General features: G+C 40.2%; 1 protein-coding gene across 1 annotated transcript in view; it reads right to left on the bottom strand.

Annotated features, from left to right (window-relative positions):
• Positions 1 to 17,256, bottom strand: part of LOC100358989 (A disintegrin and metallopeptidase domain 3) — a 99,686-nt gene that overhangs the window by 11,802 nt on the left and 70,628 nt on the right. The window contains exons 17-18 of the mRNA XM_017350395.4: positions 7,068 to 7,154; positions 4,417 to 4,531 (exon numbers count right to left, since the gene is read on the bottom strand). Of these exons, the coding sequence (XP_017205884.2) occupies positions 4,417 to 4,531; positions 7,068 to 7,154 (202 nt within the window). The remainder of the gene's footprint in view (positions 1 to 4,416; positions 4,532 to 7,067; positions 7,155 to 17,256) is intronic.

The following is a 17,256-nucleotide window of genomic DNA, read 5'->3' as shown; positions in this document are numbered from 1 at the left end:
TGAAAATATATATGGAGATAAAAATAATTTCAAAAATACTTCCTAAACACAATGGTACAAACCCACAAGTCAGTTAAGAAGGTTAACTTTGAAAACTTTACAAACTTTACAAAGGCATAGAAATTAAAAGAATCAACTATCCAGAAAAAAATAATAAGAAACTGGGTCTGGTGCTGTGACTAGCAATTAAAGACACCACCTGCTTTGCTGGCATCCCTTATGGGCATCAGTTGGAGTCCTGGCCGCTCCACTTCCGATCCAGCTCTCTGCTAATATCCTGGGAAAGCAGTGGAAGATGGTCCAAATGCTTGGGCTCCTGAATCCATGTGTGAGACCTGGAAGAAGCTCCTGGCTCCTGGCTTTGGACTGGCCCAGCTCTGGGCATTGCAGCCATTTGGAAAATGAACCAACCAATGGAAGTTCTCTCTCTTACTTGTTCATTCTCTCTCTCTCCTTCTCTCTCTCTCTCTCTCTCTCTCTCTCTGCCTCTAAATCACTCTGTAACTCTGCCTTTCAAATAAATTAATAAATCTTTAAAAAAACAAGGAAACTAAACGTATTGATGCACATGACAATGAAAACACAGTGTACTGAAACTTAAGGAATGCAAAAGCAATTCTAAGGGAAGTTCATGCCAATGAACTCCAGTGAACTCCTGTGTCAACAGAAAGAATGATTGCAAATAAAAAAAAATGCTACATTTAAATCAAGGAACTAGGAAAGCAAGATTGAAATGAATAAAAAATACAAGAAAAGTAATGAAAAAGATAACAGCAGAAACAGAAACATGAAACACAAAAGCATAAGGCAATAATTTGAAATTTTGATGGATATATAAAATGGGCAGAACATTATTTACACAAAGAAAAAATGAAAGAAGACTGAAATAAATAAAAATTACAAATGAAAGAGACATCACAATTTTGTGACAGTGGAAAAAGTATCCTAACACAATAAAAGTATGCCAACAAGTTTTATAATCTAGATGAAATGGCTAAATTCCTGGACACCCATACAACTTACCAGCATTAAACTATAATTAAATACAAAATATGAATGAACTCTCCAATATATAAGGAGGAGATTGAGTTCATAAGAAGACTTCCATAAGAGAAAAGCTAGGAAGAGTTGGTTTCATTGACAAATTATGCCAAATAGTTAAGGAAGAACTAATGCTCTTTATTCTCAAACTATTTCAAAAAATCAAAAAAAAAAAAAAAGGCATACTTGAAAACTTCTGTAGGCCAAGAATTATCCCAATACAAAATCGGAGAAAGAAACAACAACAAAGAAAACTACAGGCAAATAGTCCTGATGAAAATAAAGGCAACACTCCTCAACAAAGTATTAATGAACTAAAATAAGAAGTACATCAAAAAAGATCATTCACCATGCTTAAGTGATATTCATGACACGGATGCAAGCATATGGTTAGGTTTAAATACCTCGCGGTTCTGGCCTTTCATAGCCCCCTCAAAAGGAGACAGACGAAAGAGATGGAGACTGACCTCAGCAGAGACAGCTTGCTTTATTGAAGCTAGGTGGTGGCAACAGTCTCTTCTTGGGAATGAGCTGGGCTTTTAGCTGGTTGCCCTAGGAACTCAGCACCAAGGGCTTTTCAGGAGCCTTAGAGGCCTTTCCCTTATCTTGTTTTGTAAGCTGATTTGCCAAGTGTCTAGAGAGAGAGAGAGGTCCTGAGTGGACCTCTCACGAGGTGGGATGGGTCTCTGGAGGTGGGAAGGAAGTAGGGGAGTGGTCAGGACGAGGACTGCTCTGACTTTCTCAAGCTGAGTAGGGGTGGATCTCAAAATTGAAAATAGTCCAGTGTCTTCCAGAGGCAAAAGAGATGGGTGGGGGGCCGGCACCATGGCTCTCTAGGCTAATCCTCCGCCTTGCAGCGCCGGCACACCAGGTTCTACTCCTGGTCGGGGCGCCGGATTCTATCCCGGTTGCCCCTCTTCCAGGCCAGCTCTCTGCTGTGGCCCGGGAGTGCAATGGAGGATGGCCCAAGTGCTTGGGCCCTGCACCTGCATTGGAGACCAGAAGTACCTGGCTCCTGCCATCGGATCAGCACGGCGGCCATTGGAGGGTGAACCAATGGCAAAGGAAGACCTTTCTCTCTGTCTCTCTCTCACTGTCCACTCTGCCTGTCAAAAAAAATAAAAATAAAAATGAAGAGATGGGTGGGGGAAGGGAAGGGGAGCCAGGGGAGTCCCCTCCGTGGGTGTGAGCTTACTGACAGCCTGGAGGAAGATTCTGGTGTTCTAGTGCGCCTCAGCGTGACTACAGCTCACAACAAAGGATCGCATTGCAAAGTAGCTGGGAGAGAGGATTTTGAATGTACTCACCGCAAAGAAATGATAAGGACTTGATGTGACACGCTTTACTCTAATTTGATTCTTGTACAAAGTATAAATATATGGAAACAATTCATTTTATCCAGAAATATGTAAAATTAGTATGTCAAATGAATATTTTAAAATGAGCTAAATGTCAAAATCCAGTGTTCAATACCACGTGTGAAGGATATGAGTTCTTCGAAAAGTGCCTCTTATGAAAACTCCCTATGAGGATTTAAAAAAAAAAATTTGTCCAAGATAAACTTACATCTTAATTCTATTTTCCATGAACTTTTTGAAGTACCCTAGCATTTAAAGTGTAAGTGTATATTGTATGTAAATAACACAAAAAAATATTTAATGCCTAAGAAGGAACACACAAAGAAAATCAAAGAATGTTGAGGAAATGAAAAAGTAAGTTAAAAGAAAAAGGATGAAATATAAGTTGTCAAAATTAATGAAATAAAGTCATCTGTGTCGAAAATTGCTTCTTTCACAAGATACATGAAGTTCCTACATTCTTATCAAAAATGAAATACATACATGTGTGGGTTGCAGGGAACGGAGGAGGGAAAGAAGAACAAAGTATCGATATTACACATTGACCAAAAGCCATCAGTATCATTTATACAGACAAGATCAGAACATTTTGAAAACTTTATAAGCAAAAAAATTATCAATTTGGAGAAAAATGAACACATTCTTTTCAAAGTACAATATCCTATAGTTGACAAACGAATAAAAATTTTCATTAGTACTATGTCTGTAAAGAAGCCTAGTATTTTTAAAATTTTTTTCCTGCAAAGAAAAATATCTTACTGATAAATTCCAGCATTATCAAAAGCAGAATTTTTAAATAATGACACTGAGCTTCTGAGATGAAGAGGAGTCACTTCCCAAATTGGTTCTTCTGCAGGAATAGCTAGAAAAGCTGCACGTTTAATTATTACAAGGAAACAACAATGCATATAAATAATATTTGTAAATTAACAAACATTAAGATATATCATATCAAATATTTTTATGCATCTGGATCTTTATAATTGTAAACATATAAGGAATGCAAACCAGGATGTTACAGTGTTCATCATATGATAAACTACAAGCAGTTAAAAACTGTGAGAATAAAAATACTTCTCCAGAAACCAGATAGTAAAATAAAATAGACTTAAAAGCAGAAATTAACAGAGATTAAGGCAGACATTAATGATTAGAAAATGCAATTACAATACACAAAATTAACTATGTATATAAATGTACTCTTTGAATTGATGTGTATATATATTTCAACTATTTTTCCTTCAATTCACTGAATTTTTTTAATTTTCAGGGTATTTGTGGGGGCAAGGAAAAACATTCTAACAACCTTCTTGAAATATCTTTTATTCTTAACCTCCTAGCCTTTAACTCCTTTACACCAAGCTCTCATGTTATTTATGCAATTATACAGTTATTAGATATTTAATTGTCTTGGCCCATTTGACTTGAATTCATACCTTAAGTATTTATCTGGGTACACAATTCTCAGTGTTAAAAAACTGGTATAACGGAAATGAATATAACTATGTTCATTTATACCTTTGTGCCAAATAAGTTTTAAAATAATTGCTGCTGCACACTATCTATTTGCTGTGGGAATGGAGTATTTCAGTATTCTTCCCTTTCGATAGTAGGGTTCATTGTAAAGATGGGACTCAGCACATCACAATAGTTACCCTTGGAACATGCGGTCTACGTAACAAAACCATCACTTTCTCTGTAGGTTACCTGTAGCTGTGTGAAAACTTTGCAGTATCAAGATAGACGATTTGAGGACCCTGTTTGAAATGAGTGGGAGATTTTTCTAGAAGCTCATTCTGGTGTAGCACAAAAACATACACAAAACTTTCATGGATCATGTGATCCAGAGCTGCACTGAATACACAGCCCTGGAACCACTGACATGTAAATTTACACTGAAATGGAAATTCCGGTTTCTCCCCAGCACTGCACCAAGTGCTGAGTCACCACATGAGGACAGCAGAGATCTGGAACTGTTCCGCAGAGCATGAGGACTGTGCTGCTCCGTGAGACTTACTTGTAGGCAGCCAAAACCCGTCATCCACACTTCCGCCTGGTGAAAATGCTGTTTCGTCACATCTAGGAGGGGAGTATCCAGCATCACAGTGACAATTAAGTCGTTCGTTGCAAACCTATGCCAAAATCGGATGCAGTAAGAACATTCATACAGTCGACATACAATTAAATTCATACGTGCACTTGTTTGACCATGTAAATCATTCAAATATTGTAATTTATTATAAGTAATTTTTAACTTCATGTGGAAAATATTTTTCAAATGACAGGTAAATAGCACAAATGTGAATGCAAAATCTTTTCACAGAGGAGTTTTCATGTCTCTTGCACTTCCAAATAAAAGCAGACATAGTGAAAATAGATCTTTGTAAAAAAATAAGAATGGGAATAGGAGAGGAAGGAGGAAGAAGGGTGGGAGTGTGGGCGGGAGGGGGGGTAGGATGAAAAGTACCACTACGTTCCTAAATTTGTATATATAAAATGTATGCAGTTTGTATACCTTAAATAAAAATGTTTCTAGGTTAAAAAATACATAAAAGTGGGCCAGCGCCGTGGCTCACTAGGCTAATCCTCCGCCTTGCGGCGCCGGCACACTGGGTTCTAGTCCCGGTCGGGGTGCCGGATTCTGTCCCGGTTGCCCCTCTTCCAGGCAGCTCTCTGCTGTGGCCAGGGAGTGCAGTGGAGGATGGCCCAAGTGCTTGGGCCCTGCACCCCATTGGAGACCAGGATAAGTACCTGGCTCCTGCGATCGGATCAGTGCGGTGCGCCAGCCGCAGCGCACCGGCCGCGGCAGCCATTGGAGGGTGAACCAACGGCAAAAGGAAGACCTTTCTCTCTGTCTCTCTCTCACTGTCCACTCTGCCTGTCAAAAAAAAAATACATAAAAGTGGACAGCATTCTTCAAATAATTGAAATGTCTCATGTTTTCTAGGTATAGAGATTATGAAACTAGAAAGAATAAGACAGAGGTAAAAATTGTTATGAATTGTGTTCGATTTAAAAAAAATAACAAGGGGCAGTTGTTTGGCCTTATGGTTACTACACTAGTTGGGACATTTGCGTCTGACATCTGAGTGTCTGGGATCCACACAGCTCCTGAGCCCAGCTTCCTGCTAATGCAAGCACTGACAGAGCATCCGGGGCCCCTGTAGCTGGGTTCCAGCCACCGGTGTGGGAGACCTGGTTGAATTTCCGGATTGCAGCTCCAGCGTGGCGCAGCCCTAGCAGATGTGGGCATGTGAGGGGTGACTCAATGAATGGGTCTATTTTACTTTGTCTCTGATTCTCTCCCTCAATCTCAACTAAATAAATGAAAATTCAATAATATAAAATAACCATGATGATAATCAATTTTTATGATACATCGGGAGACCAAAAAAAAAAAAACTAAAGGAAGAAAGAAATGTATTAATCGGATATTCATAACCAACATATGTGGAAGGTTAGAAAATATCTATCAATGTGATCAGTGGATGAATATAAAAAGTGGCAGAACAGAACCCAGACATAAGTTCACATGAAAACTGAACAAGCGAGGAAAGAAACAGAAATAAACTAAAAATAGCAGGGCATATAAGCTATGTGCAGGAAAATGCTGAAGCAAGACATGCAGATAGCTCACTTCCTCTTGCTTCACTATAGAAAGCATGAAATATCTCTGTAGTAGAAGTCACTGGATACAATGTTCAAGCATGCGTCCAAATTCTTACAGAATCTACAAAGTCTCCATCACCCAGGGGATCACTGAGTGACCGATACACAAATGGAGAAGCAAGCAGCAAATATGAACACGCATGCTTCAGAACTGTAGTTCAGTTACTGCTAATAAATCAATAATGTATTGAGCATCTTAGAAAAGGTTTAAGAGATGGAAAAACTAGTCTGCCCGGACAGAATTTGAGGAAATTCAATTTTTTTTTTTTACTATGATGGGTGGGAGTAAAAGCTGAAATAATGTTTCTGAAAGACAATGTACTCTCTGAGACAATTTAAATGGTACATACATTTGGTCAGATAGATTTTATTGCTAATAAATTAATAAATCAGATAGATGTGCCAAGGTGTATGCATACCATTTTCTGTTGTACTACTCTAGGTAAAAGTGAAGTTAAAACATAACATTTCAAAGGCCATCAATAAATAACTTTTCAAAAATAGCATAGAAGATCCATACAGGGAAATAAGTTGAAGGTATCAAAAGACTAAGCAGATCTGAATGGGCAGGGAACTCTGATCCTCTATAAATATTATATGATATGCAACATGCACAGTAAGAAAACACTGTTGTAAGTTGTTATAAATCTGTAAGTAAACATGCAATGATGAACATGTACATGTATGATTAAATGCACGGTGCGAGTATAATCTTTAATAATTTCATTTCTAAAACCTAGAAACAGTTCTCTGACACTTTAATTACGCCTTATGTTAAATTTTTATACACAAGTGCAAGATTAGCTCATGCAAGTCAATAACAATCTGATATATGCATAGATGATATGCACACGTAGAAACAATGCAATCTGCCTTCTTCATTTAATTGCAATTTTCCAAAAGGAATTTCCACATTAAATAATTTTAAATGTTATCCTGAAAAATGTGACTGACACAGATTAAAATCACTGTATTAAAAAGAGAGTAAATGTTACATACCCCATGCCCCTGACAAAGTGTTTGTGAGTCACAGTTGGGTTTTTCAGCATAAGCATTTAATATTTTGCATTCTCCATTGAGACAAATCTACAAAGCATGATAAAAATGTTAAAGAAACCAAAAGCAGCAAAACTTTAAAAGTGGAAAATCATAATTAATATGAGCAGTATGTACAGGGGTGATACACACAACAATCTGGAATTCATGTCATCCACTCAGTAAAAAGAAACTAACTCAGAATTAATATTGGTAGTAAAATTGTATACCATGATTTTATAAAACGCTAAATGTTGCATATGAGATACTATGGTTTTCCTTCAGGGAGTAGAAGCACAGATTTAATGCTATGAGTTGGTATGAGAACAAATGTAGCCAACAAATAATTGGTAATGATTAGAATTTACATGAGCAATTTCTGTGCATTTTTATATTATATAACTGTATAGAGCCTGAGTAGAGATTTTCATCCTTATTACATACTTGATGATAATTAAATTGGCGTCTTAACCCTTGGGCCACGTGTTATTGACAAAGCCATTTTTAAATGGAGAGGCTGCTGTGCTCACACATCTGAGAGATGAGTGCTACCTGCAGCTATTTAATCTTCTGTTTCTTTAATGAAAATCTCACTTATCTTTCAGAGCTGTTACCTTCAACAAATTATTGAGTCACTCTGTACATCAGTTCATGTATCTTTGAATTTGCCATGGTAACTAAACCTATCTCACAGGTTAACAGGATTGAACAAAAACAATACCTGGTAAATAGCAAATGTTCATTAAACACAAGCTACAATTAATTAATTCTAATAATTAATTAGAATCACACTGTGATTTATAATTTAGACTCTATATTGCATGTTAACATTCCTTTATCCAGATTAATTTGAATTAATTTGAATTTGAATTGCTTTCAGGCAGCCTCCAACATGACATGCTGGCTTTCCTCTAGGTATCTGATGGAATATTCCAAACATGACAAATGGTTTGGGTTAAAAAGATAAGAGAGAGATGGTAGCTTAGTACCATGCCCCATCAATTGCCTCTCAAAGAGGATACCAATCTGAACAGCTGTTCATGTACCGTTCTTCCTCATAACAGCTAAGGAAGTCAGGTGAGAGTCCATACTGGCTGGAATTAGTATAGCAATAAAAAAGGATGTGTTGAAGCAGGCAGGAAAAAAAGAGTTGTCCACATCACCTCTCTACCAACTCCAAGCAGCAAAACATGGAGGGAGAGAGAATTAAATACAGACCCAGTACCAGGCCCACCACAGTGAAGATCAGTGTTGGGCAGAACCCCGTGTTCCCTACTCCCAGCTCAGTACCTGAAGAATGAGCCTCTGGCCCAGGGACCAACTTCACCTACCCACCTCCAACTTGGGCAGTGCAGCAAGGGGAAAGACTGCACAGGCTGGGGACTGACCATCTCGACACCCCACCAACTAGGCCCAGAGAAGCAGCTGCTCCCAGAAGTACTGCTGATCCACTCAGGTGAACTGTCCAGTAGGACCTGCTCACCCACCATGGCCTCAGGGTAACAAGCTGGGTGGTATAGCCTGTGTGATTCAGCCTGCAGAGGACGTGTTAAAATAGGGGCACCACCCTTCGCCCCCACTCCCCTTCTGCCCTGGAAGCAGCTGAATGGCAGAGTTCTTGCAACCTGAAATCTAGGAAGCAGCCAAGAGGAAAGCCACTAACTCTCCATGCCCCACAGCCCATGGTCCAAAGAAGCGGTTAAGCCAGCACTTCTCCAAAGCTGAGCTCATTGAGACCCGAGAAGCAGAGGCTCAACTTCGCTCACTCACTTTTGCACCCCTCACACACACACACACACACACACACAAAGCTGGACAGGCCTCCCATAGCGGGTTGCACTCAGAGGCCATGTGAAGTTACCAAGGCAGCCATGGACACTGACCAGTACCTAACTCTGCCACCAGGCCTACTATGCCACACTCACCTAGGTCCAGTGGGATGGCCTTGCCCTCTTGCTACCCATAGAAACTGATGGGCACACACACTCACAGCCCAGTGTTCTGCAGGCTGAGCTACCAGCAAACCCCCCTGCACCTAAAGGAGTGACATGCCAGCAGGGAGAGTAAACCCACAGTCACTGAGGCTTAGACATCACCAATACTGAATGCAGCTACGTGGACACCACACAGAATCATCCACTTCAGAGCAAAACCAACTGAGTCCCTCCAGTCAACAGCATAGGACAATCCCGGCAAAGTTTTTTTTTTTTTTTATTTTAATGATGAAACCACCTTATAAATCGCTGGCAATAACTGACTGGGAAATGCACAAAAACCAACCTAAGGACACACAAAAACATGTAAAGAGAAGATAACATAATGCTTCTAAAAATAAAATAACTTGGAAACAAAAGTCCCCAATAGAACTCGAAATGGACAAAGAGCCCAGCAAAGAACTCAAAGGGATGATTTTTATGTAATGAGATATAAGAGATTGATTGATGGTAGACAATGTGGTGGGTGTGGGAATACAATGCATTATATAAATTAGAGTTTCAGCAAAGAGACAGAGATCAGAAAACAGAATGCATTGGAAATACTGCAGCTAAAGAAATCAATAAATACAAATTAAAATATAGTTAACAGCCTCATTAGTACAATTGATCAAGAAGTAGAAAACATTTTCTGAGCTCTAACACAGATTTTCTGAAATAACCAAGGCAAAAAAATAAATAAAAGAAGAAAAATTAGAAAGAAAGAAAACCTTCAAGAATTACAAGATATGTTTAAGTGAGCAAACATCTACTCTATACAAAGGAAGCAAAAAAAGAGGGAAAAAGACAGAAAAAAGCATACACAGTTGACTAGAACATTCTAAATCTTGGGAAATGTACACACATCCAAGTCCAGGAAGTCCCCAGAACGACTAATAGGTTCCACCAAAAACATATCCTCCCAGAGGCTCACAGCTGTCACCCAGTCAAAAATACAAGGAAAAAAAAATAGAATTTTAACAACAGCAAAAGCTTCAATGTCATTGATGAGGGAATCATCAATAGAGTAATGGTAAACTTCTTAACAGAAAGCATTGCAGGGCAGGAGAGAAAGGGGTAAAATATTTAAAATCCTAGGGGGTGGGTGTGGCGAGGCCAAGGCAACTTCTGCTGGCTGACAAGGACACAGCAGGTCTGTCTCAGCAAGGCCTGAGCAGGACAGCTGCGGTCCTCTGGGTGGTTTTAGGTTTGTTGGGAACTGCACTCTGCATAAGAAAGCCGGAGCTTCCTGGTGGTCCTGCTACTGATTGCTGCATTCCTAATTGTAGGGAAGAACGCTTAGTCTCATAATCCCCAAAATGTCCATCGTTTTGTAGAATTTTAATCAAGCAGAATGTTAGTGTAGGAGAAGGGGTGATGCTTTATGCAAGGTTGAGCTGCTTGTGGAAAAGAATTAAAAGGCAACAGGCTCCTTGGTGTATACTTCCCACTAGAACAAAGGTAAATGTCATTAAAGCTTTAATTCAATATGTGCTACAAATACAGCAATGGTTAGGATGTCAAAACTGTGGAGTAGATCTCAGAGAACCTTAAATAAGTGCAATAAAGAAATTAAAGAATTACAGAAAGAACTGCAGAGAGGGGATACATTTTAAAAAGGGCCTGCTTTGAACTTGGGCCTTCTGGTAAAGATTAGATTAGGAAGGTACTGTTCTAGCTTGTGTAGCCAATTTCTGCATAGCTCAGCAGCACTCCAGGCTTTGGCTTGTGTGGGCAGCCCATTTCTCACACCTGTCTGTGATTGTAACCCATGCTCTGAATGTGCCCTTGAAAATCAAAGAAATTGTAATTAGAAAAAAATGGACAAGACTTGTTATTATGAGAAAAGAGAATCATTATGTGACTTATGATATAAAAATAAAGTCTGGTGCCTGAGAACCAGAGCCATGCCATGCGCCTTGCTGTGAGTGTCTCTCATTTCTTCGAGCGCCGACACCTCTCACACCTTGGGGCCCCTGGACTGGCTGGAGCTGGTTTCCGGCAGGGGTGGTGGGACAAAAAACCTGAATAACAATCCCAGCAAGGATTGTGGAGAAATAAAGATTTTCCATGACAGGCAAAAACTACAAACTCACCAGCATCAGGTAGGACACACTGGAAATGCTTAGGGGAGTCCCTGCTTGAAGGTAAAAGGTTGCCACTATGAATCTCAGCAGACACAGACAAGTGAAACAGAAGAAATAGCTAGCAATCTGGTTTTTATTTTTACTGCTTTTTTAATTTGATTTTCACTTCTATTAATTAGGATTATTACATTGTAATTTTTCTTCTTTATTTGTTGGGTTTTTCTAAAAAGTATTTATTTATTTGAAGGGCAGAGTGACAGAAAGAGGGAGGCCGGCGCTGCGGCTCAATAGGCTGATCCTCTGCCTGCGGCACCGGCACACCGGGTTCTAGTCCCGGTCGGGGTGCCGGATTCTGTCCTGGTTGCCCCTCTTCCAGGCCAGCTCTCTGCTGTGGCCTGGGAGTGCAGTGGAGGATGGCCCAAGTGCTTGGGCCCTGCACCCCATGGGAGACCAGGAGAAGCACCTGGCTCCTGCCTTCAGATCAGCGCGATGCGCAGGCTGCAGCGGCCATTGGAGGGTGAACCAATGGCAAAGGAAGACCTTTCTCTCTGTCTCTCTCTCTTTCTCTCTCTCTCACTGTCCACTCTGCCTGTCAAAAAAAAAAAAAGAGGGAAAGACAGAGATATGTTCTATCCTCTGTTTCACTCCCCAAATGGCCCCAGCCCCACAGGAATCTCCCACATGGGTGCAGGAGCACAAGTACTGGGACCATCCTCTGCTGCTTCCCCAGGTCTCTTAGCAGGGAGCTCTAATACTTTGATGAGATTACAGCGTCACTGTTGGTGGGTTAATTCGCTACCTCACCAGGTGGGTTAATTCCAGCCCCACCTATCAGGCTTTATAAAAAGGTACCAGAGTTTTGCTATTTGCTCTATACCATTGGAAAGCCCCCTAGTTATACAACTACAAGTTAGCTGGCTGCTTATCATTGAGCATAAATCCTGGTTTTCCTTTAGAATAGGAAGTTTCAATAAACATTTCAGATTACACTCTACTTGCTTTTGCTAATCCAGTAAAGTTAAGGTCCCCTTTGTGATCTTACTGTGTTTTTGTTGGCTTGTGTGTTGGTTTTTGTTTTCTGCTCTGGGATGTTTTTTAGACTCAGTCTCCAGTTTAATTTCCTTCAGCATCTTAAAAATATATAACTAAACTATTGTGATGCACCTGCTAGTCAGTTATCAGAAAGTTCTCTGATGAAGCTTGCAAAAATAATTCAACATTGGGCCAGCCATCATTATCAGTCCACAAAATACATTCACTCTCTGTTCTTAAATATTGTCCATGAGGCAATACTACGTTAATCATAATTGATTGGGTTGGTTTTAGGTAAAAAAAAATATCCAGTCAGCTCTTAGGTGTATTTTCCAAAAGCCCCCATGCCCTGCTGCTGCTGGTTGTGGGAACCTGCCCTAGGACCTGCTGCTTGCTTTTTGTGGATAACACCTATAATGGCTGAAGAAACACTTTTAGCTCAGAGGTTCCTTGGTGTCCAGAGTTTTGGTTCAACATCTCTCAAAGGAGAAAATTTATAAGGATTTTTGTTTCCAAAAGGATGACAGAATTCCAGCTTCTTCGAATTGTCTGTCCTCTAGAACAAACATGACCCCATTTAATTAGTAGAGGTGTTGTGATCTGAATGCCAGCATTGACAATGATGAGTGTGCTTTATGGACAATTCCCAATTAGGTATTTTATTAAACATGGTGTGCAGGTAAAAAAAAAAAGAATTATACAAACCTAAATCTTCTGCTGTATCAGTCATAAAATAATAATCACCTGAATCATACTTTAAAGGTATATCAGTGTTTTCAGTGAATACAATTCAATGAATACAGCAGCCAAAATTCCTACGTGGAAGAATCTTTCCAAAATAAGATCATGTCAATTTCCCATTCATCTCTCTTTCATTTTTTCTCCTTCCTTCCTTTCTTCCTCCCTCCCTCTCTCTCTTTCCCTCTTCTCTTTGTCTTTCCTCTATCCTTACCTCCCCCCACTGCCATCTCTCTCTCTCTGATTTCTTGTTTGTATTTTTTCCTTGCTTCTTTTTTTTTTTTTTTGTGGGAGGGGGGAGAGTCTAGATTTTTCCTGCCATGAGAACATCAGCCAATCGAGTATGCACTAGAAATCCGACTTTCCCAGGCAGGCTGTGTCTGCTGAGGAAGAGTGTAACCAGTGAAGCCCTGAGTGATCACACAGTGCTACGCTGAGTGCCTCTTCCCATGGGACAATTGCCTGATTCTACCGCTTTGTGGAATGGCAGCCATCTAGTTGACTAGCATGGTGATTGGCTGTACCTTCCAAGGAGGCTTCATTAAGTTTATGGAAAGAAGGAATCAACCTGAAGTCTATGTATTTCTTCTTCCTGGTTTTGCCACTTCTATGAACTTCTTCAAGAGCCGTTGTGTGAATATCTACTTATCTTCTAGTTTAATTTCAGTTGTGACTGTAACTATGTTTTTCCCTGTACTTGAGATGCTGTTTCCTACTCATTCATTTAAAAAATTCTTGCTGTTTCTCTTTGATATTCAGGAAATTAATTGTGCTGCTATCCTGCTAGGGATGTCACGTGGCTCATGCGATGTGAGGCTCGCTCATGTTCTTGACTTTGTGGTTTATTCTTTTGGCCAGTTTGTGAAAATACCGGGCATGCTTTCCTGCAATGCTTTGTCATTCTTAAGCTCTTTCTCCTACTCTTCCACACAACGGTGTTATGAATGGTGCATTGTTCTTTATAATTTTGCATGACCTTTAGGCCTTCTATTTAGGTACATGTCTTCTCTCTGTTGCTTGGATGCATTCTTTTCTCTTGTGCTATCTTCAGCTTCACAACTTCTTTTCGCACTACCTCCATGCTATTCCTGAGCTTATCATTGAGTTTTCTATTTTGGTTACTATGATTTTCAGCTTCAGGTTTTTTTGTTTTGTTTTGTTTTTTAACTTTTATTTAATGAATATAAATTTCCAAAGTACAGAATATGGATTACAATGGCTTCCCCCCATAACATCCCTCCCACCCGCAACCCTCCCCTTATCCACTCCCTCTCCCCTTCCATTCACATCAAGATTCATTTTCGGGTAATTGGAGGAGGCAAGATGGCGGAATAGGAAGGGAGCACACTGATAGTCCGGGGAGAGACAGTTAAATAAAAGTGGAGATACTGCAGGTTCAATGAAGAGTAGGGGAAGAAACAGCAGAAGAAACTCTTCCGGAACGCATGATTCACAGTGGACCTGCGTGGAGAGCGTGGGAGCCCACAGTTCGGGACACCAGCGGCAGACTCAACACACCAGCGCTGGAACGCGAGGTGAGCCGAACCTCAATAGCCTGAGACACCGGCAGGCAAGCAGAAAGAGGAGACTAGAGGGAACGACCCCGGGGGGAAAAGTTCACCAGGCTAACTGGAAGAGAGAGAGAGAGAGAGAAAAAAAAAAAGTGACCCATACAGACACGGGTTTCATTCTCTCCACTCACCTCTCAAGGGCGAGCAAGACAAAGAGCAGGCGCCATCTTGGACATATGTCATAAGCAGAGCGACCTCAGGTCTGCACCGGCCCTGAGCCTAGCAGAAAAACCTGACTCTGGGTGGGGCGAATTAACAGGAGATTAGGACCTAGTAAATTTGTGGTGCTACTGAACTGAGACTGTGAAAAAAGAGACGGTGGGGGAGAGAACTCACGGAATTCATGTGAGTACTCTCCAGAGACGCTACAATTCTGTAGCTTTGGCAACCCAGTGGGAGACTGAAGGAGAATCTGAGCCCACCCTGAGGGCAGAACAGATTCCCTGTGTGGTCCTTGGGAAAGAGCTTCCGATCTCTGGCTCCTGTGGGTATATCGTTTGCCTGCTAACTACCTCCAACTTTGTTCAGCTGTGCGGAATTACTTCCCTTTTGAATCAAAAAAAGAAAGAGAGAGAGAGAGAGAGATCTACCATGCCTAACCTGGGAGTGTCACCTTTGGCACACCAAACAGAGCTCTCGGGCCACACCCATCTCAAGCCTCTAAGGCTCCATCAAAAACAGACAGTCCACTTAATCTAGAGTCATAGTATAACAAGAAAAAGCACCACAGTGAAGAAACCAAATATCTCCCATATGCCAAATAACAAACGCAAAAACCGAGGTAATAAAAACAAGGAAGTCACCATGATGCCCCCAAATGAAAAAGACACCCCAATTCAAGATTATGAAGATGATGAGATGGAAGAAATGCAAGAAGCAGATCTCAAAAAATTGATAAGAACATTAAGAAGTTCTCAAAAACAAATTCTTGAACTACAGAAATCCTTAATGGACAAGGTAGAAAATCTCTCTCGTGAAAATGAAATATTAAGGAGGAATCAAAATGAAACAAAACAACTAGTACAACAAGAAACTGTGATAGTGACGAGAAATCATAATGAAGTGAAGAATTCAATAGATCAAATGAAAAACACAATAGAGAGCCTTACAAACAGAATGGGTGAAGCAGAAGAGAGAATATCGGACTTAGAAGACAGAGAACAGGAAAGGATACAGTCAGACCAAAGAAAAGAAGAGGAAATTAGAAATCTAAAACATATTGTCTGGAATCTTCAGGATACTATTAAAAAACCCAACATTCGGGTTCTAGGAGTTCCTGAAGGCATGGAGAGGGAGAAAGGATTAGAAGGCCTTTTTAGTGAGATATTAGCAGAAAATTTCCCAGGTTTGGAGAAGGACAGAGAAATCCTAGTACAGGAAGCTCACAGAACCCCTAATAAACACGACCAAAAGAGATCCTCACCACGACACGTTGTAATTAAACTCACCACAGTGAAACAGAAACAAAAGATCCTAAAATGTGCAAGAGAGAAACGTCAAATTACTCTCAGAGGATCTCCAATCAGACTCACAGCTGACTTCTCATCAGAAACTCTACAAGCTAGGAGGGAATGGCGAGATATAGCCCAGGTACTAAGAGAGAACAACTGCCAGCCCAGAATATTATATCCTGCAAAGCTATCATTTGTGAATGAAGGTGACATAAAGACTTTTCATAGCAAACAGAAATTGAAAGAATTTGTTGCCACTCGTCCAGCCCTGCAAGAGATGCTTAAACACAGAAACACGGTCATCAATATGAAAGAAGGTAAAGGAAGGAAACCTCACAGCAAAAGATCACAGGGAATTCAAAGCATATATTAGAACTTATCTTTGGCAAATGGCAGGGCAAAGTTACCACTTATCATTAGTCACATTGAACGTGAATGGCCTGAACTGTCCAGTTAAAAGACACTGATTGGCTGATCGGGTTAAGGAACAAAACCCATCTATTTGCTGCTTACAAGAAACGCATCCTTCCAACAAAGATGCATACAGACTGAAAGTGAAAGGCTGGAAAAAGATATACCATGCCAACAGAAATGAAAAAAGAGCGGACGTAGCCATCTTAATATCGGACAACATAAACTTTACCACAAAAACTGTTAAGAGTGACAAAGAGGGACACTACATAATGATTAAGGGATCAATTCAACAGGAAGATATAACAATTATCAATGTATATACACCTAACTACAGGGCACCGGTTTATCTGAAAGATTTGTTAAGGGACTTAAAGGGAGACTTAGACCCCAATGCAATAGTACTGGGGGACTTCAATACTCCACTCTCAGAAATAGACAGATCAACAGGACAGAAGATCAACAAGGAGACAGTAGATTTAAACGACACTATAGCCCAAATGGATCTAACAGATATATACAGAACTTTCAATCCTACAGCTAAAGATTTTACATTCTTCTCAGCAGTACATGGAACCTTCTCTAGGACTGACCACATACTAGGCCATAAAGCAAGTCTCAGCAAATTCAAAAGAATTAGAATCATACCATGCAGCTTCTCAGACCATAAAGGAATGAAGTTGGAAATCAGCAACTCAGGAATCCCTAGAGCATATGCAAACACATGGAGATTGAACAACATGCTCCTGAATGAACAATGGGTCTTAGAAGAAATTAAAAGAGAAATCAAAAATTTTCTGGAAGTAAATGAGGATAACAGCACAACATACCAAAACTTATGGGACGCAGCAAAAGCAGTGTTAAGAGGAAAGTTTATAGCAATAGGTGCC

The sequence above is a fragment of the Oryctolagus cuniculus genome, chromosome 2 (genome assembly GCF_051225735.1).
Source record: "Oryctolagus cuniculus isolate XC-2025 breed Fujian yellow rabbit chromosome 2, ASM5122573v1, whole genome shotgun sequence".
Taxonomy (NCBI): domain Eukaryota; kingdom Metazoa; phylum Chordata; class Mammalia; order Lagomorpha; family Leporidae; genus Oryctolagus; species Oryctolagus cuniculus.
The sequence above is the reverse complement of the archived record's forward strand: the minus strand, read 5'-3'. Positions and strand labels throughout refer to the sequence as shown.